The sequence below is a fragment of the Mobula hypostoma genome, chromosome 7, assembly GCF_963921235.1.
Source record: "Mobula hypostoma chromosome 7, sMobHyp1.1, whole genome shotgun sequence".
Lineage (NCBI taxonomy): Eukaryota > Metazoa > Chordata > Chondrichthyes > Myliobatiformes > Myliobatidae > Mobula > Mobula hypostoma.
Genome location: NC_086103.1, coordinates 181,477,645 through 181,505,161, shown reverse-complemented (window position 1 = coordinate 181,505,161; position 27,517 = coordinate 181,477,645). Strand labels below are relative to the sequence as shown.

The 27,517-nt window shown below is 41.9% G+C and overlaps 1 protein-coding gene across 2 annotated transcripts in view; it reads left to right on the top strand.

The window, feature by feature from the left end:
- uvrag (UV radiation resistance associated gene) overlaps positions 1-27,517 on the top strand; it is a 444,845-nt gene that overhangs the window by 39,817 nt on the left and 377,511 nt on the right. The window contains exons 2-5 of one of the 2 annotated variants that reach the window (XM_063054654.1): positions 15,083-15,200; positions 17,874-17,908; positions 25,817-25,978; positions 27,007-27,081. In XM_063054654.1, the coding sequence (XP_062910724.1) occupies positions 15,083-15,200; positions 17,874-17,908; positions 25,817-25,978; positions 27,007-27,081 (390 nt within the window). Of the gene's footprint in view, positions 1-15,082; positions 15,201-17,870; positions 17,909-25,816; positions 25,979-27,006; positions 27,082-27,517 lie in introns of both variants that reach the window. The other variant, XM_063054653.1, reaches the window with a different exon arrangement.

The window sequence follows — 27,517 nt, the reverse complement described above, 5'->3', positions numbered from 1 at the left end:
CTTGGATACGATCCGAAACATCCTGGACCCTGGCACCTACCTGGGAGGCAAACTACCATCCGAGTTTCTTTCTTGCATCCACAGAACTGCCTTTCTTGACCCCCTAACTATAGAGTCCCCTATCACTACTGCCTTCCTCCCCTTCTGAGCTACAGGGTCAGACTCTGCCAAATAGCTTGTATGTCTATAAAGTGATGCTAAACAGAGGAGTGCCTATACACCAGATGACTCTGACAGGACATGATAAAGTGGTGGTGGGGGGTGGGTTAGTGGGAGGAGGTATTGATCAGCCTTGCTGCTTGGAGAAAGTAACTGTTTTTGAATCGGGTGGTCTTGGCATGAGTGCTACATGGTCTCCTCCTTGATGGGAGTGGGACGAACAGTCCATGAACAATGTGGGTGGGATCCTTCATGATGTTACTAGCTCTTTCCTGGCACCTTTCTCTATAGAGCCAGTGAGCCTGTTTTTGTACTATAGGACTGTATAACTATCAAAGAATTAATTTCTGATTGAAATTCAATGTATCATAATTGAAGTTTTAGATGTTAACGACACTGATTACCGTTGATTAAGTCTAGCACATGTTTTAGATGTATATCACATTGACTGGCTTTTCTTAACATTACCTCAAGTGTAGCCAGCTGAAAAAATTTAAAATAATTTTCACTTAACCTGCCCTTCTGTCCTTGAAAGGTGGAAGTTAACATTTCCTCCAGATTTTATGGAGTGAATTGCCAATTGTGAAAGGTGTTGAAATGCAGCAATTTATTTAGCAGCTGTTGTAACTTGGTGTAGACAGTTCAAAAACCTCTGAATGGTCAGCAATTTAGGGCACATTTTGTTGGAAAAAGTGGACTTTAGTAGGAACGTCAACAATTTTTCAGGGTAGGAGGAATAATAGTTGCTATTGCAACTATTGCAATCTCAGAACTTTTGTCTACTTTGCATTGTGGCTCATACTTAGGACCCATTCACAGTAAATTTTCTTAGTATGTGATACTACACTGCACAATGTTTCCATCCAGTTATTATTATCGCCCAAGCAGTCCATGCCCTTTGAATGGCTCTCAGGATTCATTTATTTTAAACTAGAGTGTCTGGAAGTTGATTTCAACTGTTGCATTAAAAGATGGATCCTGTGAAGTAATTCCTTTAGAGGAAGTAAATATGAGCAATTTGTTTTCTAGCTTTTGCTCCCTTTTTCAGTCCTGATGAAGGGTCTTAGCTTGAAGTGTTGACTGTTTATTCCACTGCATAGATGCTGCCTGACTTGCTGAGTCCCTCCAGCATTTTGTGTGTTGCTCAAGATTTCCAGTATCTGCAGAATATCTTGTGTTTTATGAGCTACTCCAGGTGAACAATGCTACAACACTGCTTGCCAATGGCCTTTGAATGTTATGGACTTTCAAAGTCACTTGTTGCATGTACAGTATATATGAGATTTTTAAAAATTAAGCCGTACCCCATGCGTTGTAAATAATTATTTTGCATGGACTGGAGAAGCAGTGCAATCTCATTGTCCTGAGTAATGCAATTCTATTCTGTTCTGTTCTATTCTATTTTTGTCCATTTCCTTATTTTTCCAAACAACTTGCAGTAAAGTGAAAATGGCAGTGGAAGTAATGTTTGAAGTCCACCAGTGCTGTTTTACAATGACCGAGTTGATCACTGTACTGTCAGTGATTTTGTTTTTAGCTCATGGCCACCCTTGATTTTAATAGGATGAGATAAAGATTATGAAAATTAATTGTTAAACTTTCTTGGCAAATGTAGACATGATTAATAGACTGAGGTAAGGTGTGATCCAAGCATTTAACAGTATTCGTAAGATAGGAGCAGAATTGGGTGATCTGGCCCGTCAAGCCTGCTCTGCTATTTCATCAACGCTGATCTATTTCCCTCAGCCCCAGTTTCCTGCCTTCTCCCCATATGCCTTTATGCTCTGACTAATCAGGAATCTTATCAACTTCTGCCTTAAATATACCCAATGACTTGGCCTCCAGAACTGTATGTGGCAATCAATTCCACAGATTCATCACTCTCTGGCTAAAGAAATTCTTCCTCATGTCCATTCTAAATGGAGGTCCGACTATTCTGAGGCTGTGTCCGCTGGTCTTGGACTTCCCCAACCACAGGAAATATCCTCTCCGCATCCACTCTATTGAGGTCTTTCAACATTTGGTAGGTTTCAGTGAGGTTACCCTCATTTTTCTGAATTCCAGTGAGAACTGGCCTAGAGTCATTAAGCACTCATTATATAATACGCCTTTCAGTCCCGGCATCATTTTCGTGAACCTCCTTTGAACCTTCTCCAATGTCTGCACATGCTTTCTTGGTTAAGGGGCCCAAACAGCTCAAAATACTCCAAGTGAGGCCCCACTAGAGCTTTAAAGCCTCAACATTACATCCGTGCTTTTATATTCTAGTCCAATCAAAATGAATGCTAACACTGCATTTGCCTTCCTTTTCACCGACTTGACCTACAAATTAACCTTTACGCAATCCTGTACGAGGACTCCCAAGTCCTTTTGCACCTTAGCTTTTTGAATTTTCTCTCCATTTAGAAAATAGTCTATGCTTTTACTTCTATCATGGAGGTTCTATAGTTCTATCATTAGAGACTTGTATCGTGTTACAAGCCTCCGATTTTTGGCGCATTTACTTAATATTGATTTCTTGTTCAGCGAGCTATGATGTCTTCAAAAGATTAAAGATACACTTTGTCATATGTGCATCGAAACATACAGTGAAATGTATTTGTGAAATTTGTTGAATTGCATCAAATCAGCAAGTATTGTGCAAGTCTCGCGCACCATGCTTCTGGTGTTGCCATGTGATGTCCATGATTCATTAACCCTAACCTGTACATCTTCGGAAGGTGGGAAGAAGCAGGAGCACCCAGAGAAAACCCATGTGGTTGCAGAGAAAACATACAAACGCCAAATGGCTGCAGGAATCAAACCCCTAGTGTTGTAAATCATTAGCTAACTGCTGGAATACTTGCCGCCCCTTGGCTTGAATATTAGATTATCACCTTTTAAAATCCATGCTCCTGAACCTTATTGGTCCATTACACTGCCTATTTAGTAGCCTCCTCTACTAGTATGTACAGTGCTTATCTGCCGTCTGTACTGGATGAATAGACTTTGTCTAGTAAGATTTTGCACATATCAAAACTATTGTCTTTGGTACTGGCAACAACCCATTCCCAGACAAAACAGAAGCATCCCTCCTATTTCTAGCTTAACCTGGACTGGATAGATCTCTTACAGCTTTGTATTTGACCTTCAGCTAAGATTAATGCTCTGTATTCAAAGTTCAAAGTAAATTTTATTATCAAAGTATATGTCACCTATATGTCACTGCTTAACCCTGAAATTTATTTTCTTGTGGGCATATTCAGTAAATCAATAGAATAATCTTAACAGAATCAATGAAAGACCCTCAACTACGACATCCAACCAGAGTACAAAAAATAGCAAACTGAGCAAATACAAAAAAGAAATAATAATAAATGAGCAATAAATATCAAAAACATGAGATGAAGAGAGAGTCTTTGAAAGTGAGCCCATTGGTTGTGGGAACATTTCAATGATGGGGCAAGTAAGGCTGAATGAAGTAATCCCCTTTCTACTAAATGAAATTTGTTTCTCTTCTATCTCTGATTACCAGCTCCTGAAATATACCTGCACCGTGAGTGCAGATGCTATCCAAAGTGAGTGATGCGGGAGAGACTACATTATAAATGCTGAATGCAGTAGACTAGGTTGGAAGAATCTGCCCCACAAACTGAATTTCCTACCCAACCTTTCTTCTACTGTTTCTCTGCCACTTTGATAGTTTCCAATTCTCTGGTCCTGATTGATGAGACTTTCCACACGGTACATCCGGAATGTTTTCCTCTCCCATTGTTAACAATGCCTGTATGCTATCTATTTCCTGCATTCTGCTCTTGCCCTCTCTTGTCTGAACAGAGCACGAATAGAGTTCCCCTGCCCCTGCATTTTTTCCCAGGACTTTTTGCATTTAGTGGATCATTATTTGCAATTTCTACCTTCACTGAGATGCCACCACAGACGATACCTCTTTCGCCCCCTCCCTTTAAAAATAATTCTTAAGACTTTATTAAAACTTTTATGAATTAGGGTCAGTGCAATTGAATTCCAGTGCCAGTGATTATTGATTAGGGTTTGATTCCTGCCGTTGTCTGTACATTTGTATGTATTTCGTGAGACTGCTGTTGTCTGTAAGTTTAAACGTTTTCCCTGTGATTGCGTGAGTTTCCTCTGGGTGCTCGGGTTTCCTTCCACTTTCCAAAGACGTACAAGTTAGGGTTAGTGAGTTGTGGTCATGCTATATTAACGCTGGAAACACAGTGACACTTCACAAACTAGAGAGAATCTGCAGATAACACACAAAATGCTGGTGAACGCAGCAGGCAGGCAGTATCTATAGGAAGAAGTACAGTCGACGTATTGGGCCGAGACCCTTCGTCAGGACTAACTGAAAGAAGAGTGTTCGTGACACTTCTTACACTCTAAATTTTTTCGATGATTTTATGTTCCCTGGCCCCCACTGCTTTATTTTCACCATGGATGTCCAGTCCCTATATACTTCCATCCCCCACCAGGAAGGTCTCAAAGCTTGTCGCTTCCTTTTGGATTCCAGACTTAACCAGTTCCCCTCTACCACCACTTTGCGCCGTCTAGCGGAATTAGTCCTTACTCTTAATAATTTCTCCTTTGGCTCTTCCCACTTCCTCCAAACTAAAGGTGTAGCCCTGGGTGCCCGTATGGGTCCCAGCTATGCCTACCTTTTTGTTGGCTTTGTGAAACAATCCATGTTCCAAGCTTATACTGATATCTGTCCCCCTCTTTATCTTCATAGTCACAGTCATAGTCGTACTTTATTGATCCCGGGAGAAATTGGTTTTCATTACAGTTGCACCATAAATAATAAATAGTAATAAAACCATAAATAGTTAAATAGTAATATGTAAATTATGCCAGGAAATAAGTCCAGGACCAGCCTATTGGCTCAGGGTGTCTGACCCTCCAAGGGAGGAGTTGTAAAGTTTGATGGCCATGGGCAGGAATGACTTCCTATGACGCTCAGTCTTCACTACATCGCTGACTGCATTGGCGCTGCTTCCTGCACGCATGCTGAGCTCATTGACTTCATTAACTTTGTCTCCAACTTTCACCCTGCCCTCAAGTTTACCTGGTCCGCACTCTCCCCTTTCTTGATCTTTCTGTCTCTATCTCTGGAGACAGCTTATCTACTGATGTCTACTATAAGCCTACGGACTCTCACAGCTACCTGGACTATTCCTCTTCCCACCCTGTCTCTTGCAAAAATGCCATCCCCTTCTTGCAATTCCTCCGTCTCCGCCGCGCTCTCAGGATGAGGCTTTTCATTCCAGGACGAAGGAGGTGTCCTCCTTTTTTAAAGAAAAGGGCTTCCCTTCCTCCACCATCAACTCTGCTCTCAAACGCATCTCTCCCATTTCACGCACGTCTGCTCTCACCCCATCCTCCCACCACCCCACTAGGAATAGGGTTCCCCTGGTCCTCACCTACCACCCCACCAGGCTCCAGGTCCAACATATAATTCTCCGTAACTTCTGCCACCTCCAACAGGATCCCACCACTAAGCACATCTTTCCCTCCCCCACTGTTTCTGCTTTCCGCAGGGATCACTCCCTACGCGACTCCCTTGTCCATTCGTTCCCCCCCCCCATCCCTTCCCACCGATCTCCCTCCCGGCACTTATCTTTGTAAGTGGAACAAGTGCTACACATGCCCTTACACTTCCTCCCTCACCACCGTTCAGGGCCCCAAACAGTTCTTCCAGGTGAGGCGACACTTCATCTGTGAGTGGGCTGGAGTGATACTCTGCGTCCGGTGCTCCTGATGCAGCTTTCTATATATTGGCGAGACCCGACGCAGGCTGGGAGACCGTTTTGCTGAACACCTACGCTCTGTCTGTCAGAGAAAGCAGGATCTCCCAGTGGCCACACATTTTAATTCCACGTCCCATTCCCATTCTGATATGTCTATCCATGGACTCCTCTACTGTCAAGATGAAGCCACACGCGGGTTGGAGGAACAACACCTTATATTCCGTCTGGGTAGCCTCCAACCTGATGGCATGAACATAGACTTCTCTAACTTCTGCTAATGCCCCACCTCCCCTTCGTACCCCATCCGTTATTTATTTATTTATTTTCCCCCTCTCCTTTCTCTCCCTCTGTCCTTCTCACTGTACTCCTTGCCCATCCTCTGGGCTTCCCCTCTCCCCCTTTTCTTTCTCCCTAGGCCTCCTGTCCCATGATCCTCTCATATCCCTTTTGCCAATTAACTGTCCAGCTCTCGGCTCCATCCCTCCCCCTCCTGTCTTCTCCTATCATTTTGGATCTCCCCCACCCCCTCCCACTTTCAAATCTCTTACTAGCTCTTCTTTCAGTTAGTCCTGACGGAGGGTCTCGGCCCGAAATGTCGACTGTATCTCTTCTTAGAGATGCTACCTGGTCTGCTGCATTCACCAGCATTTTGTGTTTGTTGTTTGAATTCCCAGCATCTGCAGATTTCCTTGTGTTTGCGTTTGAAAATCTGCAGATGCTGGAAATCCAAGCAACATGCACAAAATGCTGGAGGAACTCAGCAGGTCAGGCAGCACGTATAGAAAAAAAGTACAGTCGATGTTTCTGGCCGAAACCCTTCGGCAGGACTGCAGACAAAAGTAGATTTAAGAGGTGGGGTAAGGGGGTAGAGAACCACGATAGCGGAAACCTGGAGCAGGACGGATGAAGTAAAGAGCTGGGAAGTTGATTGGTGAAACCTGCAGGCTGCTCCCAGCACTTCGTAAATGATGATGCTAATGACGCATTTCACTGTTTGGATGTAAATGTGACAAGTAAAGCTGATCTTTAATCTTGTATTTCAAAACGTGTCATTTGTGGCTCCCTTCTCCACTTTCTTTTCTATACCAAGGAGTGTTTAGAATACTTTCCCTTGTAGCCATGTGAGATCCAACCCCATGATTTTATCTTTTTGCCCCTCATAATCCAGTGACACAAATAGTCTATTCGGATGAAGTGATTCACCTTGCACCTGACCAACAACACTATTCAGTGATCACAGTGTTTTTATTTTATTTTTAAGTTTTATTTTATTTAGAGAGAGAGTGCGGAATAGGCCCTTAGAGCTGTGCTGCCCAACAGACCACATCAACCTGGATTTAACTCTAACCTAAACACGGGACAATTTACAATGAACCAATTAACCTACTAATTGGAATGTCTTTGGATGTAGGAGGAAACCAGAGCACCCGGAGAAAACTCATGCATTCCATGGGGAGTATGTGCAGAGACTCCTTACGAAGGAGGCCGGGATTGAACTTCTCATGTCCCGAGCTGTCATAGTGTTGCACTAACTGTTACATTACCATGGTGCACGGTGCTACATTGGAGAAATCAAATACTGATCGGATGACTGTGGTGCATCACCACTCGGTCTGTAGGGATGACCCTGAGCTTTCTGTGCTTGCTATTTTGCTGCTTCATCCCATGTCCAGACTGGCCTCTGTTTGTGCCTTTTTGCACTGTTATAATAAGCCTCAGTGCATTTTAAGAAACCACTCCTCATTTTGCACTTGGGCACTTTTGGTAACTCCCACTTTCCTGTGTGTATGAGAATGGGTTAGGCCTCCTGTCTGTGATAATAACTTCATTTTCTTTCAATTAACATAGCACCTGATGGGCAAGTCCTGTACTCCCCTGTTTTTACTTAGTGGCCTCATCTCATTGTGGACAGCATGGTAGCTTAGCGGTTAGCATAACACTTTATAGCACCAGTGATTGGGGTTCAATTCCCACCACTGTCTGTAAGGAGTTTGTACATTCTGTGCCTGATTGTCTCAGTTTCCTCTGGGTGCTCCAGATTCCTCTCTCATCCCAAAAACATGTGGGTTAGGGTTAGTGAGTTAATGTTGGCCCTGGATGCATGCCCTTAGCACACATTTGGACGGTGTTGACAAAGAGCACGGTGATGTTTCGGGCCGAGACCCTTCACCAGTCCTGATTCAACGTAGAAGTATAAATTGGCCTTTAGTCATTGGCGCAAATGATGCATTTCGCAGGTTCAATGATTTGGCCGTAGATGTGACAAATAAGGCTAATCTTTTTGTAGCTTAGTAACCAAACGAACCATTCTCTTGCTTACTAACAGCCTTTATTAACTCATTGACCACGTGACTTTATATACACCTTAGACACATGATACCCCTAGCCTTACCCTATCAGCAATACTTGTCTCTGCCATCCTTCGGTCCGTCCTGCACTTCGTAGTAGCTTTCTCTCCTTTCCAATTGTGGTTTAGTGCCTTTGACCTGAAATATTAACTTCCTTTTTTTTTTACAAACGCTGCCTGATCTGCAAAATTGCTTTCTGCTTTTGCATTATACTGAGGCCTGTAGTGATAAGGTGTCCTGTGCCTGGATTTTCACTTCTGCATTTCAGAGTTTTGAGTCTGGAGGAAACCTATGTGGTCACAGGGCAAATGTGCAAACATGTTGCTGACAGTGGCGGAATTGAACCTGCACCTCTGGTGCTGCAATAGCTGTACACTACGTGCTGCAGGAGTAAAAGATGGTGTTGAGGTGGGTCAAAAATGATGATGGTGAACAGCAGAGCAGGCTCAAAGGAGCTGATGCCCTGTTTCCTGCTGTTTCGATTTGATTGCTAAATTAAATAGGCAGGTAGATGAAAACTTGGTGAGTTTGCCTGGCAAGATCAGTTGTGGCAGCTGAAAGCTTCATCTGAGCTTTTGCTCTTACTAAATCAGTCAAGTCCAGTGACCTCTGACCTCCAGCCTTCCATCTTGAACACTAATTTCAACATGGAGATTCTGCTGTCGATGTCTTAACAGTTTTATTTTCCCACTGATTCTCTGCTGACTTTGCTTTCTCATCCAACAGTGTTTCAATTTTTAATGTTTTGTTATTATATTTTAAATCCCTCCATGGCCTCGCGACTCTTATTTTTGTAACCGTAATCTGAAGCATTTGTACTCCATTTCTCAGACATCCTGGATTCTCATCAGTCTGTGACTGTTTGTGCTCCTTTGGTTGCCTCAGCCTGGATCTGTTTCTGAAACCATTCTTGTCTTTCATTAAGTTGCTCTTTAAAGTGCTTCTCTGAACAGATTTATTGGCACCTACCTATACAATACCAAATCTGGTTTGAGAATCAGAGTACCACAGCACAGAAACAGGTCCTTTGGCCCATCTAGTATGTGCTTAACTGGTTTTCTGCCTATTCACATCCACCTGCACCTGGATTATATTCCCTCCATATCTCTCATCCACGTACCTATCTTGTCTTAAGATACTACATCTGAACCCACATCTACCACTTCCTGCGGGCGGACTCAAATCCATAGAATAATGACCATAACGGAATCAATGAAAGACTGCCCACTAGGGCATTCAACCAGAGTGCAGAAGACAACAAACTGCAAAATACAAAGCAAATAATAAACATAAATGAGCAATAAATATTAAGAACATGAGATGAAGAGTTCTTGAAAGTGAGTCCATTGGTTGTGGGAACATTTCACTGATGGGGCAAGTGAAGTTGGGTGAAGTTATCCCCTCTGGTTCAGGAGCCTGATGGTTGAGGGCTGATAACTGTTCTTGAACCTGGTGGTATGAGCCTTGAGGGTCTTGTACCACCTTCCTGATGGCAGCAGCAAGATGAGAGCATGTCCTGAGTGGTGGAGGTCCCCAACATACACTGAAATAGGATGGGAAAAATATCCTCAGTTTTTCTATAGCGTGGGGATGCCATCAGATGCATTTCTGATCTCATTTCATGTGAGGTTGTATACTGACACTGGTCTGTTGGCTCCTCACCATACTGTACTTATTTAAAAGGAACTCGCCCACAGTTGTCAAAGCAAGTAGAAGTTCATTGTCAGCCGACTGTAAATGTAACCAAATGAAACAGCATTCTTCCAGACCACAGTGCAACCACAGCACATAAAGCAAAATATTACCATAAATAAATCAAGTATTCAAAATGTATATAGTGTGCAGTATAGTAGGAGCTGGTGGTAGACCTGAGGAGAGCTAAGGCACCAGTGACCCCTGTTTTCATCCAGGGGGTCAGTGTGGACATGGTGGAGGATTACAAATACCTGGGGATACGTATTGACAATAAACTGGACTGGTCAAAGAACACTGAGGCTGTCTACAAGAAGGGTCAGAGCCATCTCTATTTCCTGAGGACTCTGAGGTCCTTAAACATCTGCCGGATGGTGCTGAGGATGTTCTTTGAATCTGTGGTGGCCAGTACTATCATGTTTGCTGTTGTGTGCTGGGGCAGCAGGCTGAGGGTAGCAGACACCAACAGAATCAACAAACTCATTCGTAAGGCCAGTGATGTTGTGGGAATGGAACTGGACTCTCTGACGGTGGTGTCTGAAAAGAGGATGCTATCTAAGTTGCATGCCATCTTGGTCAATGTCTCCCATCCACTACATAATGTACTGGGTGGGCACAGGAGTACATTCAGCCAGAGACTCATTCCACCAAGATGCAGCACAGAGCGTCATAGGAAGTCATTCCTGCCTGTGGCCATCAAACTTTACAACTCCTCCCTTGGAGGCTCAGACACCCTGTGCCGATAGGCTGGCCCTGGACTTATTTCATAATTTACTAGCATAATTTACATATTACTATTTAAATATTTATGGTTCTATTACTATTTCTATTACTATTTATTATTTATGGTGCAACTGTAACGAAAACCAATTTCCCCCCTGGGATCAATAAAGTATGACTATGACTATGAAACAGCTGGTTGTCATCGAGGCTGCCAAGACCTCGGTGGTGGTCTGTTGCTGAGCATGGCTGCCGAGAGGGCAAAGTGAACACAGCACTGTAAACAGTCAGATTGATGGTCATTGCCTTGCCTTGATGAATGTGTACCCTGACACAATTCAAGTTTGAATCTACTTGGTACCTTCTACAACCGAGGGGTGTCTTTGAAGAAATTCTGTCAACTAAAGGATAGGCAATGTCGTATAGTAAGAAGCTAATTATCCAGTATTGTTAGTACTGTGATAATACTGGAACAGTGAATTTTGGGACTATTGGATGCTAGGCCATAAGATTATAGGAGCAGAATTAGGCCATTTGACCCATCAAGTCTGCTCTGTCATTTCAACATGGCTGATCCATTTCCCCCTCAGCCCCGATCCTGTACCCCTTCATGTCCTGACTAATCAAGACTAATATGTAAAGACTTGCCCTCCGCAGCCACCTGTGGTAATGAATTCCACAGTTCCACCACTCTGGCTAAAGAAATTCCTCCTTATCTGTTCTAAATGGACGTGCCTCTATTCTGATATTCTGTCCTCTGGTTTTAGACTTCCCCACCATAGGAAACATCCTCTCCACATCCACTCTGTCAAAGGCCTTTCAACATTTGATAGGTTTCAGTGAGATCCCTTCTCATTTTTCTGGACATTCTTTTGTTCTTTTAATACCCCAACTTTTAATTTGTGCATTTTTGTATGTGTTACACTGTATTATTAATTTCTTTGTAAGTGTAGTAAGCTAAAGGAACTGGGAAAGGGAAATATGGCCTGGGCTGTGGAAGAGTGTGTGTGGGGGTGGGGCTGGTGCGGTTGGAAACGACTCTCAGGCAAGTGGGAAGGGAGTGTGGCAAATATTACTTGGTGATTCATGCTGCACCATTGGAATTTCAGAATTGTTGCAGCTTTACTGTACTGACACTTTAAACTGAAGTCACATTAGTCACAATGTAGGGAATCATGGTAACCATCCTGAACATTTTCTTTTGTTCTAAGTTGCGTCAGATTCAAAGCGGCATGGTAGTGTGTTCAGTGTAACGCTATTACAGTACCTGGGTTTTACCACTGTGTAAGACAGGTTTCCCAGCCTCTTTTATTGGATGGATCAATACCATTAAGTATGTGGTCTGTGGACTTCAGGTTGGGAATTCCTGATCTAAGGAGTTTGTACATTCTCCCTATGACTGCTTGGCTTTCCTCTGGGTGCTCCAATTTCCTCCTAAGATGTACCAGTTCATTGGTCACATGGTGTAATTGGGCAGTATCAGTTTTTTGGCCTGGTAAGATGACAGCACATTTGATCGCAACAGATTCTGTGTGGTCAACCAAAGGTGTTAGCATCCAATTTAAATATATTATCACAAAACCCTGCTGGATATTAAGAATTTAAAGTACTGCAGGTCTACCCCATCAGCAAGTTGCTCGTTGTTGGAGAAACTGAAGGAGCTGGAATTGGTGCAGATCGTGCTGCTGCCTACGTCAGGGAGGTATTGGAGTCATTGTGCAAAGGCCATGTGCCTTTCTTGTGATCACAATACACTGTTGGACATCGTAATGTGGAATGATGCAATTTCGATTCACTGATTTATTGGCGGAAGGCAAATGTGGACGGTGGGGGAGCTGTGTGGCCTCAGTTGTAGCGAGGACTAGGCCTCGAGCTTCAGTGTCGCCTGTTTACAGACACCCAGGAGAAGGACACAGAGCTGGTATGCTCCACCGGAAGGTGATGTGTGTCCAAACTGGAGTTGGTGCTGCCTCCCCACCCCCCCAATGTTTGCTTGGATGAAGACAAAACTGTTTTGTATTCGACTGAAGCCTGCTGCAGCATTTATGGACTTGGCTCCTGGGCTGTATATGTATTTTTTGTACTGATATGTTATATGTGCCTTGTGCAGTGTATGACTGTTGGTACTGTGTTTTGCACCTTGGCCCCAAAGGAATACTGCTTCGTTTGGTTGTGTTCATGGGTATTCATGTGTGGTTGAATGACAATTCAACTTCAACTTATTGTGCTGTATCTGGTAAAAGAAATTAATCTGTCAAAAAAAAGCTGCTGGAGGAATTCAAGGTTCAAGGTAAATTTTATTGAAGTACATATCTTAACCATATACAACTCTGAGACTCATCATCTTGTGGGCAAACTCAGCAAATCTATAGAATAGTAACTATAATTTGATCAGTGAAAGATAACCAGAGTGCAGAAAACTGTGCAAATGCAAATATATATAAATAGCATGAGGTTATGAGATAGAGTCCTTAAAAGTGAGATCATTGGTTGTGGGAACATTTCAAATAAAGTTGAGTGTAGTTATCCCCTTTTGTTCAAGAACCTGATGGTTGAGGTGTAGTAACTGTTCTTGAACCTAGTGCTGAGAGTCATGAGGCTCTTGTACCTTCCACCTGATGGCAACAGCGAGAAAAGAGTGTGAGGATCTCTGATGATGGACGCTGCTTTCCTACAACAGTGTGTCATGTAGATGTGCTCAGTGGTTGGGAGAACTTTACCCGTGATAGACTGGGCCAAGTTTACTACTTTCTGTTGCATTATCCTTTCAAAGGCATTGGTGTTTCCGTACCAGGCTGTGATGCAGCCAGTAAATATACTCCACTACACACCCATAGAAGTTTGTCGGAATTTTAGATGTCATGCTGAATGCCATGCATTCTTCGCAAATGCACTTGCGTGCTAGGTCCAGGACAGTGGTTTAAATGTCATCCGTAGAAGTGATGTGGGGATCAAGGGTACAAGTGCTGTAGAAGTGATGTGGGGATCAAGGGTACAAGTGCTGTAGAAGTGATGTGGGGATCAAGGGTACAAGAGCTGTAGAAGTGATGTGGGGATCAAGGGTACAAGTGCTGTAGAAGTGATGTGGGGATCAAGGGTACAAGTGCTGTAGAAGTGATGTGCGGATCAAGGGTACAAGTGCTGAAATCTGTTAAGGAAATTAATGATGTGAACCATTGAAGGGAGAAATATGCAGGTAGACTAGACTGAGAGGTTGTAGTGTTTGGGGAGTAGGGCGATGGAACCAAGAGGGGTTGAAATTGTTGTTGATGTTATGAGAAAAGAAACAAAAATTAAAGTTTAATTGTTAATCAACTATACACATGAATAAAGATACTGGCAACCTGAAACAAAAACACAGTTTTCAAAGGTCAAAGTACATGTGTCACCATATACAACCCTGAGATTCATTTTCTTGTGGGCATACTCAATCCATAATAGAATAATAACCATACAGAATCAATGAATGACTGCAAGAACTTGGGCTTTCAACCAGTGTGCAAAAGACAACAATCTGTGCAAATACAAAAAGCAAGTTATAATAAACAAGCAATAAATATCAAGAAAATGAGATGGAGTCCTTGAAGGTGAGCCCATAGTTTGTGGGAACAGTTCAATGATGGAGTGAGTGAGATTAAGTGAAGTTGTCCTCTCTGGTTCAGGAGCCTGATGGTTGAGGGGTAATACTGTTCTTGAACCTGATGATGTAGGTCTTTGTATAGTCGAGTGGACGTTAAGATAATGTTCCATATAGTGAATGAGTCTAGGACCAGAGGGCAAAACCACAGAACAGAGATGAGAAATTTCTTTAGCCAGAGAGTGATGAATCTGTGGAATTCATTGCCACTGATGGCTGTTGAGGTCAAGTCATTGGGTATATTTAAATAGGTCCCATGTTCTTAATTATTAAGGGTGTCAAAAGTTACGGGGAGAGGGCTGGAGAATGGGGTTGAGAGGGGTGATAGATCAGCCATGATGGAATGGCAGTGCAGGTTAGATGGGCTGAATGGCCTGAGTTTGCTCCTGTGTCTTATGGTCATGCTGTGAGAAGATGAAACATTCATTGCTTTCATGCCTTTGATTATTCCATAGGGTTTGATAGCTAATGAGTATAGTTTTAATGTATTTTCACAGTAGATTACTTGAATGCTTTCCATTGCACAGGACAAGCTCTTTGGACTTGGTATGATAGTCACGTGGATTTTAGTAATGTAATTGCTTTTAGATTTCAAGCCATCTCAACACTTTGTCCTTGACAAGACTTGTCTGAACTGTTGAGTCCCACAGTTTCTAATTGCAGGATGAATTTGATGAATGAAATGATGTTCTAACCTTATAGGAAATTAAGTAAATAAATGCAAAATTTTTTCTGGAAAACCAGTAATGAATAAAAATGCATGCTTTTGTTTATTGTTTCAGCGGCGACTTCGACATCTGCGAAGTATTGCAGCACGAAACATCGTCAACAAGAATGGTTCTCATCTTCTGGACACCTACTTTAGCCTACATTTGTGTGATGATAAAAAGATCTTTAAAGGTAATCTTTACATGAAATTGACTTGTTCAAAATAAGATTTTGTTGAAAAGTACAGGAGCATATATGGCAAAACAACACTTTGAAGCAGGGAGTCTGCAGAAGGATGAGCAGGTTACAGGGGTTCCCAACCTTGTTTGTGCTATGGACCCTTATCACTAACCGAGGAGTCTGTTAGAAGAATGGGCAAAGAAGTAGAAGATGGAATACAGTGTCAGGAAATGTATGGTTGTTCCCTTTGGTAGAAGAAATAAAGGTGCAGGCTATTTTTAAAAATGGAGAGTGTATTCAAAGTAGTTTAACATCATTTCCTGTACACAAGTGTAAAGGAGAACAAAATAATCATTACTCCAGATCTGCTGCAGTACAAGTAAACACAGGAAGATAAAGAACACTAATAAAAAAAACACAGTAAGTATAAATGCATATACAAATGTGAGATGGCTTATATACATTGATTGTATGTCCATAAACTGACACTAGAAGCCAGAGATGCAAAGGAAGTCCTGGTGCACATTTCCCTGAAGGTTTACTTGCAGATTGAGTCGGCGGGAAGGAAGTCTAATACAATGCTAGAATTCATTTTGAGAGGACTGGAGTACAAAGAAAGGATGTAGTGCTGAGGCTTATAAGTGATTGGTCAGACTGCACTTGGAGTATTGTGAGAAATTTTGGGTCTCTTATCTAAGAAAGGATGTGCTAACTTTGGAGAGGGTCCAGAGGAGGTTCGCGAGAATGATCCAGAAATGAAAGGGTTAATGTATGAGGAGCACTTAATAGCTCTGTGCCTGTACTGGCTAGAGCTTAGATGGATGACAAGGGTTGGCAAAATCTCACTGAAACCTGTTGAATATTGAGAGACCTAGATAAAGTGGATGTAGTGAGAATGTCTCCTATAGTGTGTGAGTCTAGGACCAGAGGGCACAGCCTCATAATAGAAGGATGTCCCTTTGGAACAGAGATGAGGAGCCAGAGTGGTGAATCTTTGGAGTTCATTGCCTCAGACAGTTGTGGAATTCAAGTCGCTGGGTAATATTTACAGCAGATGTTGATGGGTTCTTGTTTAGTAAGGGTGTTAAAGGTTGTGGGGAAAAGGCAGGTGGATGGAGCTGAGAGGGATAATAAATCTGCCATGATTGAATGGCAGATTAGGCCCGATGAGCTGAATGGCCTAATTCTACTCCTGTGTCTTATAGTCTCAAAATAACTGAGGTTTCTACTGTGATTAGGAGACTCTGCAAAGTAGGGCATTGGTTTTAGTTATTTCTGAATATCAGAGGTACAAAACATCACTTTTTAAAATAAAATTTTCCTTGAGATAGAATCGGCATTTCACTGGACATTACATTAACTGTTGTACTGTTACAGTTATATCCTTAGAAGTCTTGCCATTCCATCTTGTTTTAATTGAACTGTTTAATTTACTCAAACGCCATCTATTTAACATTAGCATTAAAAGTAGATGACTTAATTCCTTGTTGTGCAGTGTGACATTTTTCTAGCAGATGTTCTAAGGGTTCTTGAAGGTTCTGCATAATGCTTGTCTTTGCTTGGTTGGCTCAAAAGAAGTTTGAATGAATTAATGTTTGATTAATTCCTGTATCACTGGGCTGAGGCCCAGGCGTTCATCTTGAGGACAGTGCCACAGTGGATCCTGCCATGAGACCTGCCTTTTTGGGTTATCAACACAAAAATGGAATCTGGTGGTATCAGTTTGTAATTTTTGCAGCATTTTGTATCTGATTTGCTGCCATTTTCCACCAGCATTGGTTTTAATACAAAACTAGTAATTGAGAACTGGTGGTAATTAAGAATAATTGAGAAATAGTAATTAGTACATTGTCAAGTATATTGTGCGACTTGCTTTGAAGTTAGGATGTTGAGTTGTTTTGTGAGTAATAATAACCGCTTCATTATAGGAAAGATGGGGAAGCTTGAGAGAGGGTGCAGAGGAGATTTACCAGAACGAAGCCTTGAGTGGGGCATATCTTATGAAGATAGGTTGGAAGAGCTAGGGCTTTTCTCTTTGAAGCAATGGGAGATGAGAGATGATTTAATGGATGTCAGACGGAGTGCACAACCAGAAATGTTTTCCCAGAGTGAAAATGGTTGATACAAGAGGCATAATTTTAGTGATTGGAGGTGAGTATTAAGGGTATGTTAGAGCTAAGTGTTTTTTTTAACATAAAATGTTGGTGTGTGGAATACCCTACCAGGCATGGTGGTAGAGGCAGATACATTTGGGATATTTAAGAAACTTTTAGATGGACATATAGGTGATTTGATAGATATCTATGTAGGAGGGAGCTGTTGGATCGATAAGAGTAGGTTAAAAGGCCATAGTGTCAAAGTGCTTGTACTGTGCTGTAATGTTCTGTGAATTGATCTGAATTCTTGTGAGCTTGAATTAATTGAAGATTGTCCCAAATGTTGTACTTGGATCACAGTTCTGGCCTATGATGGTCTTGAGGAACTCTTGCAGTCTCTTTCAAACCAGATTTTGATTTCATAAGCTTGTGCATTGTTGGCTCAACAGTTATCAGCAGCTCAGGGGATGATGCAGGAAGAGTAACTATGGTTAAAGCCATTATTTTGGAACTGTTGAATTTTACTAGTTTATGCAAATACTTTTCAAAATGGATACATAACATACTTGGTTCTTTTTCTCCCCAGCAGCATTTTACACCAGTGAGGTCATAAAGGATTCTTTGGTAAGTGATCTTCGATAGCCTAGCTTTGGAGATGTTTTTAAATGAAGCTTATCTGCATCAGAATCTTAAAACCACCTTTAGATTGTTGACTGTTTTGAATTAACTTTGATTTTCAACTTTTGATAATCACTGTTCCCTCTAAGCTGCACAGCAACTGAAATGCTCCCGTGCACATAGCCATTGTTGACACGCGGCTGGAATAAGGACAGAAGAGAAAATGTTTCCGAAACTTGAAAGTTTTTTTTGTATAACGTATTTCATTATACCTTTCAATTAATAAAAGTGTGTTATTTTTCAGTTTTCATTCTAAGTATTTGTAGTGTGCATATTACAAAAACATTTGAAGTTCTGTGCAATTTTTAGGCCGTGTTTTTAAAATAAAATCCTGCTCAGATCAATGGTTGGTCAGCACAGCTATATATTTAGAAAAAATTAGAGGGAACATGTTTCCAGTTCATGTAAAAAAAAACAAGAAATGGAGCGCTGGAGAGCATCATATTGTGTGGAGCTGAGCAGTCATAAGTCGAATTTCTTGGTGTTCTTATCAACCTAGACTCCTGAGGGCAGCTGTGTTATGTCCATCCTGCCAAACTTGGAGACAAAACACTTTGCAGATTAGGGATAAGTGATATGCCTCTCGCTTAGTGGTAAAGATAATTAGGAAATAGCAAATAGCCATTTGATGATGCTTGCTTACTGTTACTTTAAAAAAAAGCAGTCATGTTCTTATCTTTTGTTACCTCAGCATGACCTTTCTGTTTTAATCTGCATGTTCCTTGTTTTTTCTCTTAAAGTCTAAAAGATCTATCAAAGGTCTATCAGGTGTCTTCAAAAGAAATTTCTTTACATCTCTATTGTAAATCCAAGTCAACTTTATTGTTAATTTAACTTTATACGTGAATACTGCCAAATAAGACAACATTTCTCCAGAACGGGGTGTAAAGGTTGATTTATACTTCTGCGTCAAATCGACGCCGTAACCTGCGCGCGTTATGAGCATTTATACTTGTGCGTTGGTGTGTCTGCGTCGCTCTGCAAATCGGGCACGTCGCACATGCGTACACCCCTGCTCGTGCAAAGCTTCATGGTAGTCTATCTCGGGGTCAATAAGTTTAAAGCGAGCGTCTTTTTTCGTAAAAGTGAAATGTGTCCTCCATAATTTCGGAGGTCTGTAAAGCTTTATGGAAAATATTGCATCAGAGTTCCTTCCCTGCCCTTCAGGGTCGCCCAATGGGAAGCTATTGCAGCGTAGGAGGAAATGCGATGCTACCAAGCAGACCAATCACAGTTGTTGTGGTCTGTGTTGCTGCGACGCGTAGTTACATTTTGGGAGAGGTGCGCATCAGGCCACGGTGTAGGGATCCGCGTAGGCTCTGCATAGGGTTTGCGGCGGCGCCGTACCAACAGCGTCAATTTGACGTAGAAGTACAAATCAGCCTTAAAGCACAGTAGTACACATAATGCACACATAACACACAATAATTTAGGAAAGTAACCATTACGTCTACAAATGAATTGTGCATAGGTAAACAGAGTAAAGTGCTTAAGTTAAATATTGTAGGGTGCAGTACGGATTACGTGGTGACTCTTCGAATGTGATGCAGCAGGGAGTTCAGAAGCCTAATAATCTGAGGAAAGAAGCTGTTTCTCATCCTGACTGTTCTTGCCTTTATGCATTGGAGTCTCTTGCCTGGTGGTAGAAAGTCAAAGGATGCTGGATAGGTGGGTACGCAGTGTTCCTGATGTCCCCAGTGGATAATGGGGAGACCCCTAAGATCCTCTCAGCCATTCTCACAGTCCTTTGTAGGGATTTAGGGACTTCTGGTCCGCTTGTCAGGGCGCTTTCAATGGTGCTTCTGTAAAATACAGTTAAAATGGTGGGAGGGCAGGGGGAGAACCTCGCTTACCTCAATCTCCTCTGGAAGTGGAGGTGCTGTTGTGTTGCCTTACGTAGGTGATAATGAAATTAAAATGGGGAGCGCAAAGCCTCGCTTACCTCAATCTCCTCAGGATGTGGAGGCACTGCTGTGTCACCTTAGGTGGTATTGAGGGACCAGCTGAGGCTCTCCATGATGTAAACTCCCAGAAACTTGCTGCACTTAACTCCCTCTATGGAGGAGCAATTTATGTACAGAGGAAGATGGTTCATCTGCACCTTCCTAAAGTCCACAGTCATTTCATTGCTCTTCTCCACATTCAGACTTGGATTGTTCTCGCACCAGTCCACCAACTGCTTGACTTCCACTTTGTACTTCAGTTCATCATCGTTGATGAGGCCAACCACTGTCGTGTCATCTGCAAATTTGATACAGTTTGAGTAAATTGCACTGTTGTGAAATTGTGGCCCTTGTTCAAGATGATTCTATCAGGGGGTCATAACATACCCTTCATCTGTTCTGTCAAGTCCGGTAAGAACTTTGAGACCATCAAAATGTACAGGAACTACTGGATGGCCATAACCCGTTTGTCTCCTTCTGGAGAGCAAATCTGTCCGTGTTCATCCTAGCCGATATGTGACTCCAGACCTAGAAGACGTTGTTGATTCTTTTGCTTCTGTAAGTGGTTAACAAATAGTTACACTGTTACTGCTACGGTTAAGCAAGGAAATAATTAAACCAGCTTAGCTATTTGCAGTTGAATCACCTGTTGGTCACCTCCAGCCCAGTTAATTTCGCAAAGTGCTCAAACTTATGACTGGAATTTAAACTGTGAGATCTGTCCCACAGGCCAGTTAGAACATATTCTCTCCCGCATAACCCTACATTTTTTTTTAATCACTCGGGTGCCTATCTAAGTTTCTTAAATGTCCCTAATGTCCCTGGCTGTACCACCACCACCCCTGGCAAGATGTTCCACTCACCCACCACTGTGTATATAAACAAAGACTATCTTTGATTTTCTCCCCCCCCCCCCAACCATACTTTACTCCACTGACTTTAAAATGATGCCCCCTTGTATTAGCCATTTGTGCCCATGGAAAAATGCACTGGCTGTCCCCTTAATCTATGCCTCTTAGCATCTTGTACACCTCTAACAAGTCACCTCTCATCTCCTGTTCTCCAAAGAGAAAAGCCCTAGCTTGCTCAACCTTTCCTCATATGACATAATTTTGATGGAAAATGATATAAACAAGATAATATTATATATTTATATATTATATTATGCATAATATAATTATAATGTAATGTTTTATTTTAAAATACAAGTATGTTGTTCTTCACTTGTATAAGGCATTTATGAGATCACGTGGATCCTACAGCATTTTGTGTGTTGAAGGGTGTTTTAAAGGGTGGATGTAAATGTTCTGGAGGCAGTTCCTAATGGGCTGGTACTCTTTAAGGATGGGTTAGCTAGGTAGCACTGGCGGTCTTCTGCTAAGATGGCAGAATGCTCAGACACAGCAGCCTCTCTGGGTCTAAACGAAGGGGCAATTATTTGTTGTTTTTATGATTGCAAAATGATGCTGGATATTAAGCATACCAAGTATTGCAGGTCTATCCCACCAGTGAGCTGCTGGATAGTTGTGGAGCTGGATGTTGTGCATCATGTTGCAGCCTGCTACAGCCACCCAGGGAAGAAGGCAACAGAGGCGATGCACAGTCCAACAAATGATTGTTTTGGATGTTTTTAATGTGATTGCAAGACACTGTTGCATATTGGTAATGTAGAATACTGAGTTTGATTCATTGGGGAGCAGCATGGCCTCGGTTGTCACATGGACCAGGCTCTTATGCCTTAGGATTGGCTGTTGCAGCTGCCAAGGAAGGAGGTGTTGGAGCTGGCTGTGTGCTGCTGGGTTAGCGGCTGGCCTCTTTCATCCATGCTGCTCTCCAGTGTTCGCTTGGTGGAAGATGACCTAGATTGTGTTCACCTGTAGCTGCACTGTGCGATATGAGGAACTGCTGTGGGCTGTTCTTGCAGCAATGTGGCTGTAGGACAACATCCATACACCAGCAATCTACAGACCTTCACACTCAAAAACCTGAGTGATATTATTTTTCTGCTATCGTAATTATTTGTACTGTGTGTGACTGATGGTAGTGTGTTTGCACTTTGGCCCCAGAGGAATGTTGTTTCGTTTGGCTATATTCTTGTCCATGGTTGAATGACAATTAAACTTGAATTTGGACTTCAAGAGTGATGGACCTAACGGACCTTGGCAGTGAATGTGGAAATAATCTTTCCACTTTCCTCCCGGGAGAATCTAGTGTGTGTGTGCATGTATATGGCTATGGGTGGGAGGAGTTGTGGGAACAGTGGAAAAAGGACGAGTCATTGTTTAAAATGAAAGGGGTGCTCATGTAAGACAGAAATGAGGGAAAATTACTATTTAGGAAGAGAGTTCAAAAGACTTGAAACACTTAAGTAGTGCAAGTGTCTGAATACGTTTGAGGTGGAGATGGCTGCGAGGTAGTGAAAGATAATAGTGGTTCAGTGGTGCAGAGCGGATGTTCTATCAACCATGGTGTCATTTTTTGATGGAGCAGAGTTGTGTAACATTGTAATTATATGTCTGTACTGTGAATTTCATACTCTACAGCTACAGTACTAAGTCTGGCATTACAAATCTAACCCTTTTAGTGCTGTAAAATTCTCACTGCCACCACAATGTTTTATTTAAATAACAATGAACATTGTGCTTGCTACAGCTTTCACTGAATATCTGAAGTTACAAGTTTCAGCTTTCACAAGTTTGGTTTACAGTTTGGGTTGCTAGATTAGATATTCAGTATAGGTAAGTTTGAATGTGGTATGATTTGAGAATTACTCAAACCACCTTTATTTGTTTCATTAAGTATCTCCAGGAAGGAAACCAGTCATCTTTAAATAGTCTGACGCCATGTGGCTAGCTCTCAGATGGCTCCTGAAATGGCTTTGTATATCTGTTGTCCATAAGTGCTGCTTTGAAATTGGATGGACCACCTGGCATTGAACAATGCTGAATTCAAAGTTCAAAGCACCTTTATTATCGGAGTATGTATAAGTTATACAACCTTGAGATTTGTTTTCTTGCAGGCAGCCACGAAACAACAAACCCGAAAGAAACCATTTTTAAAAAGCACCAACAAGCACCCAGTGTGCAGAGAAGAAAAAAGACACGAATCATGAAAACAACAAAAGCAAGCACAGCATTCAGAGGGAAAGTGAGTCCATTGACACAGAGCTCGTGTCTATGGAGGAACCCAAAGCCATAGCCTCAGTGCAAACATCATGGAGCAGCGAGCAGAACCGTCCTGACTCCCACCTCTGGTCTTGACACCCTGCCTTTTCAATCTATCTGGCCTGGTGTTTAAATCATCTAAACACCAAGTCGTTCCCCTTGTTGTAAGACCTGGACCCTGGACCCTGTTGCATCAGTATGCTCTGGGCCTGGGTCTCCCCACCACCATATTTCAGTCCCAAAATGATGTTCTCAGTCCAGTGGATCTTGCAAGGTCCTCTGGAACATGTAGGGACTACTAACGGAATTGGGAAAAGTCTTCCAGATTGGTCAACCAGCAGCCTGACATAGTGAATTAGCACATTACCAACAACATGCCAGAACCTTGCATTAGAATCCCTTGTGATTGTGTTTGGTGGCAGAATTGATCCATCAGTAGTTTTACAAGCAAAGAGTATTCTTCAGATTCCTTAACGTGGACTCCATAGGACAGTGGTGAATGTGGGTGGCCGGGGTTGAGGTGTTTGATGTTGTGATGTTTGCCAAGCTTGGTTATTAGCTTGCAGGCATTTCCTCACCAGTCAAGGTGACAACCTCAGTGCGCCGTTGTTGGTGTTTCTCTCTAGGCTAGCTTATTGATTGCCCAACTGGATACTCTTCTTCTGGATCTTCTTCTGAACTGCGATAGATTGTAGCCTGTAAGAATGCAAATTTTGACTGTGTGAATGATCTGGCACTTCTGTGTTCTCTTAGGAGATTCGTAGTGGGGTGTAACTACAGCTGTTCTTGTGAGGTAGCTCTTGCATATTTAATATTGCAGTAATATTAGAGTAACTGTATGTGTGTGTGTGTGTAATTTAAGCATTCTTGTTTAAATAAATACAGGTTATATGTAAAAGTAAATGAATTGCATATGTCATTACGCTACTGTGCCTCACTTAAAGTAAACATGAAATTGCACTTACATTTTGGACTCCTGTCCTTTTGAATGAAAGGAACAATTATACAGAATAAAGAATTACATAACACGAAGTTAAAAGCACAGATATGGAATAAAATATGCATAAATACCAGCATGTGTTTTCAATGTAACCAGCATTATAAAAAGCAGTTTAAGGCGTTTGCAGTGCAGTGATTTGAGTAATAGAGATGATGTAACAGAACACATAGAGATAATAGTATTAAACTGAGGTCATATTTGGCAGATTGTAGAATATGCAAAAAGATTTCAAGGGACTATTTGTAGAGGATAGACTTGTTATCTCCAGATCCTATCATTATTACAGCCTAATTAGATAGATTAGCCATTTTTCAAATTAGCTGACTCCTGGAATCCAGTTACTACTTTGCACCTATGGTGGCAATGCACAAACATAACTGGCTGTAAAATGCTTTGGGTTATCCTGAGATGTATTAAACTGAAGGACTATTTGTAGGTATTTTGAATAGCAAATGCAGCAATGAAACATTTACATGTGATGACTTCAGTAAAGTAATATTTGGATGTGTTAAGCAACACACACAAACGAAGTGCTGGAGATGCTCAGGTCAGGCGACATCTATCGAGGGGAATAAAGAGTCGACGTATTGGGCTGAGAGGCTTCTTCAAAACTGGAACAAAAGTGGGGGAGGAAAGGAGGACAAGCTGGCAGGTGATAAAGGTAAATGGTTTGGGGAGAGGGTATGAAGTAAGAAACTGAGAGTGGAAAAGGTAAAGGGCTGAAGGAGGAATCGGATTGGAGAGGCGAGTGGAATTATGAAAAGTGAATATTGCAGAAGTTGTTTGAAGAACTGCTTTGAGGATTATCAAGATTGGGAAGGCAGGTTATTATCTAAGTGGAAAGAGTTGCAAATGCGTGGCTTTGCAGGGATTTATCAGGTCTTGTCCACAGAAAACAGATGTCATGTTGGTACAAACAGAAATGAAGGCAAATGGAATATTGGCCTTAATTGCTCTGAGGTTGGAGTTGAGAAATAGAGCAGTATTGTTATAATTGTGCAGGGTGTTGAAGAGGCCACATTTGGATTATCATGCACAGTTTTAGTCCCCTTTTAAGATAGTCCCTCACATCTGAAGTAGTCCAGAAGAGATTCTGTGGGCCAGTTCTTGGGATGAGAGGGTTGTCTGATCAGAAACACCTAAATATGTTAGATCTGTATTCCTTAAAGAATCACAAACAGGTTTATTACACTGGCACGTTATGAAATTTGTTGTTTTGTGGAAGTAGTACAGTGCAAAGTATAAAATACGTTACACGGCTTTTCCACTTTAAATTAAAACTGTTCCGCACAGGTCTCCTGTCATTGTTGGATATGACTGGACAATCATATACAAAAAAGAGCAAAATGGTGAGGTGATGTCCATAGGGTCATGGACTGTTCAGAAATCTGATGGTGAAGGGGAAGAAAATGTTGAGTGTGTCTTTGGGCTCCTGTACCTCCTCTCTGTAGTAATGAGAAGAAGTTGCGTGCGGGGTCATGGGAGTTCTTAATGATGGATTCTGGCATCGCCTTTTGAAGATGTCCTCTGTGGTGGAGAGGCTAGTGTGCATGATGGAGCTGGCTGAGCCCATCAAATTGAGAAGAATGAGAGATCTTAGTGGAGCATACAAGATCCTTACAGGGCATGACAGGTGGATGTTGAGATGTCTCCTCAGTGGGCAAAGACAAGTGATGGGACATCGTTGGAAGTTTCAATCAGCTGAAGACCATGAGAAGCTTCACTTTTTTTTCTTATTGTGATGCAGAACCCGACGTGGAGGAGTCTAGACTTTGGCTTGATGCCAGATCGCCTTGATACTTCTGTTTCGTGTTTCCTGGTGAGGATCTGGGGAGGAAAGCAGGGACAATATCATCCAATCATCGAATGGCGAGTGAACCTTGATGGACTCAAATACTTGGGCCAGCAGGTAAAATAAACATCCTGAATCCAATAGTAATAAACTATCTAAGATTAAAATGCATCTTAGAAAGCTGTAGCAATTACCTTTTGTTTTATAGTTTATCCCCTGTAATACTCCAGGTCTGATAAGCCTACTTTAGTATCAGTAAAATGGCAGTTTGCTAAGGTGTTCATTGGCTTGTGCAAATGTTGCTTTTCTGTGCTTATTGTGGTAGCCCTCTCACTTGTTGGCTTCGAGTTTCCAAAGGAAAAAAATATTTATTTAGAGATATTGTGTGGAACAGGCCCAATGAGATGCACCATCCAGCAACCCACCCATTTAACCCTAGCCTAATCACAGGACAATTTACAATGAATGTAAATTGTTCCTGTTGCGGACAGGAAGGCTGTCCAATTAACCTTCTAACCGGTATGTCTTTGGGCTGTGGGAGGAAGCTGGACCACCTGGAGGGAACTTGCATGGTTCACAGGGAGAATGTACAGATTCCTTAGAAAGAGTGCCGGAATTGAACTCCGAACTCCATAATCTCCCGCACTGTCATAGTATCGCACTAATTGCTGTCCTACTGTGGTGTCATTAAGTTCGGCTACATGCAATTCTGTATACCTTAGATATGCATCATTTGAATGTTATATTAAAACTTGTGTTTTTTAAGAACTGTCTCAGGGGACCTTGTTCTATTTTAAAAGAAAAAATGTGGGTTTCAGCAACCCCTGTAGTTGAATGTTAAAGATAATATGACACCATTTTGAAGAATAATGCACGTTAATGGAACTTGGCAGCTTAATAGTTCGGCACAGAATAGCTGGGCCAAAGGACCTGTTTCTGTGCTGTAGTGTTCTATGATTCTGTGGTTCTATTTCTTGTGACAATATAATTTCTGAAATACCAGTAATTTCACATCACAAAGCATTTTATTGTCAAAGATGTGTTTTGGTGGTGCAGTCACTACTGTAATGCATGAAATCTCAAAAACTGAAATTATACACCGTGCCATTTCAAAATGTTTACTAACTTTTCTTGGTTTGAGTTAGATTCGGGCACGTAATCCCAATGAGGTAATATTTGGACTGAATGATGGTTACTATGGAACCCCCTTTGACCATAAGGTAAAAGCACTTTCTTTGTATCATTTTAATTTTATCTGAGAATACAAAATTGCATTTTAATACCTAAATTATGCACTTGCCTGGTGTGATTAGACAAGCTGGTCAAGCAGGAAAGCCAGAAACTGAGATCACTGCCCCCTAGCTCTTTACGCTGAGCACAGCCAGATCAGTTTATATCATATTGTAAAACATTGCTTTTTTATGTCATGCGCAAAGTATTTTTTTTCCATACAGACAAAATTCTCTCCAATATATTTGGCAACAATGGTATTTTGCTTTGCACAACCAGGAAAGCTCACTGAGCCGAAGAGTGAGTCTGTGTGTCCATAGATTTTTCAACTCCCCCCCCGACTCAGGTGTTCTGCTGTGACACCGACCCTTGATCTGCCTGTCTCCAGAGCCCTGAGATCGTAGCTTTCCAAATCCGAGCCGGACT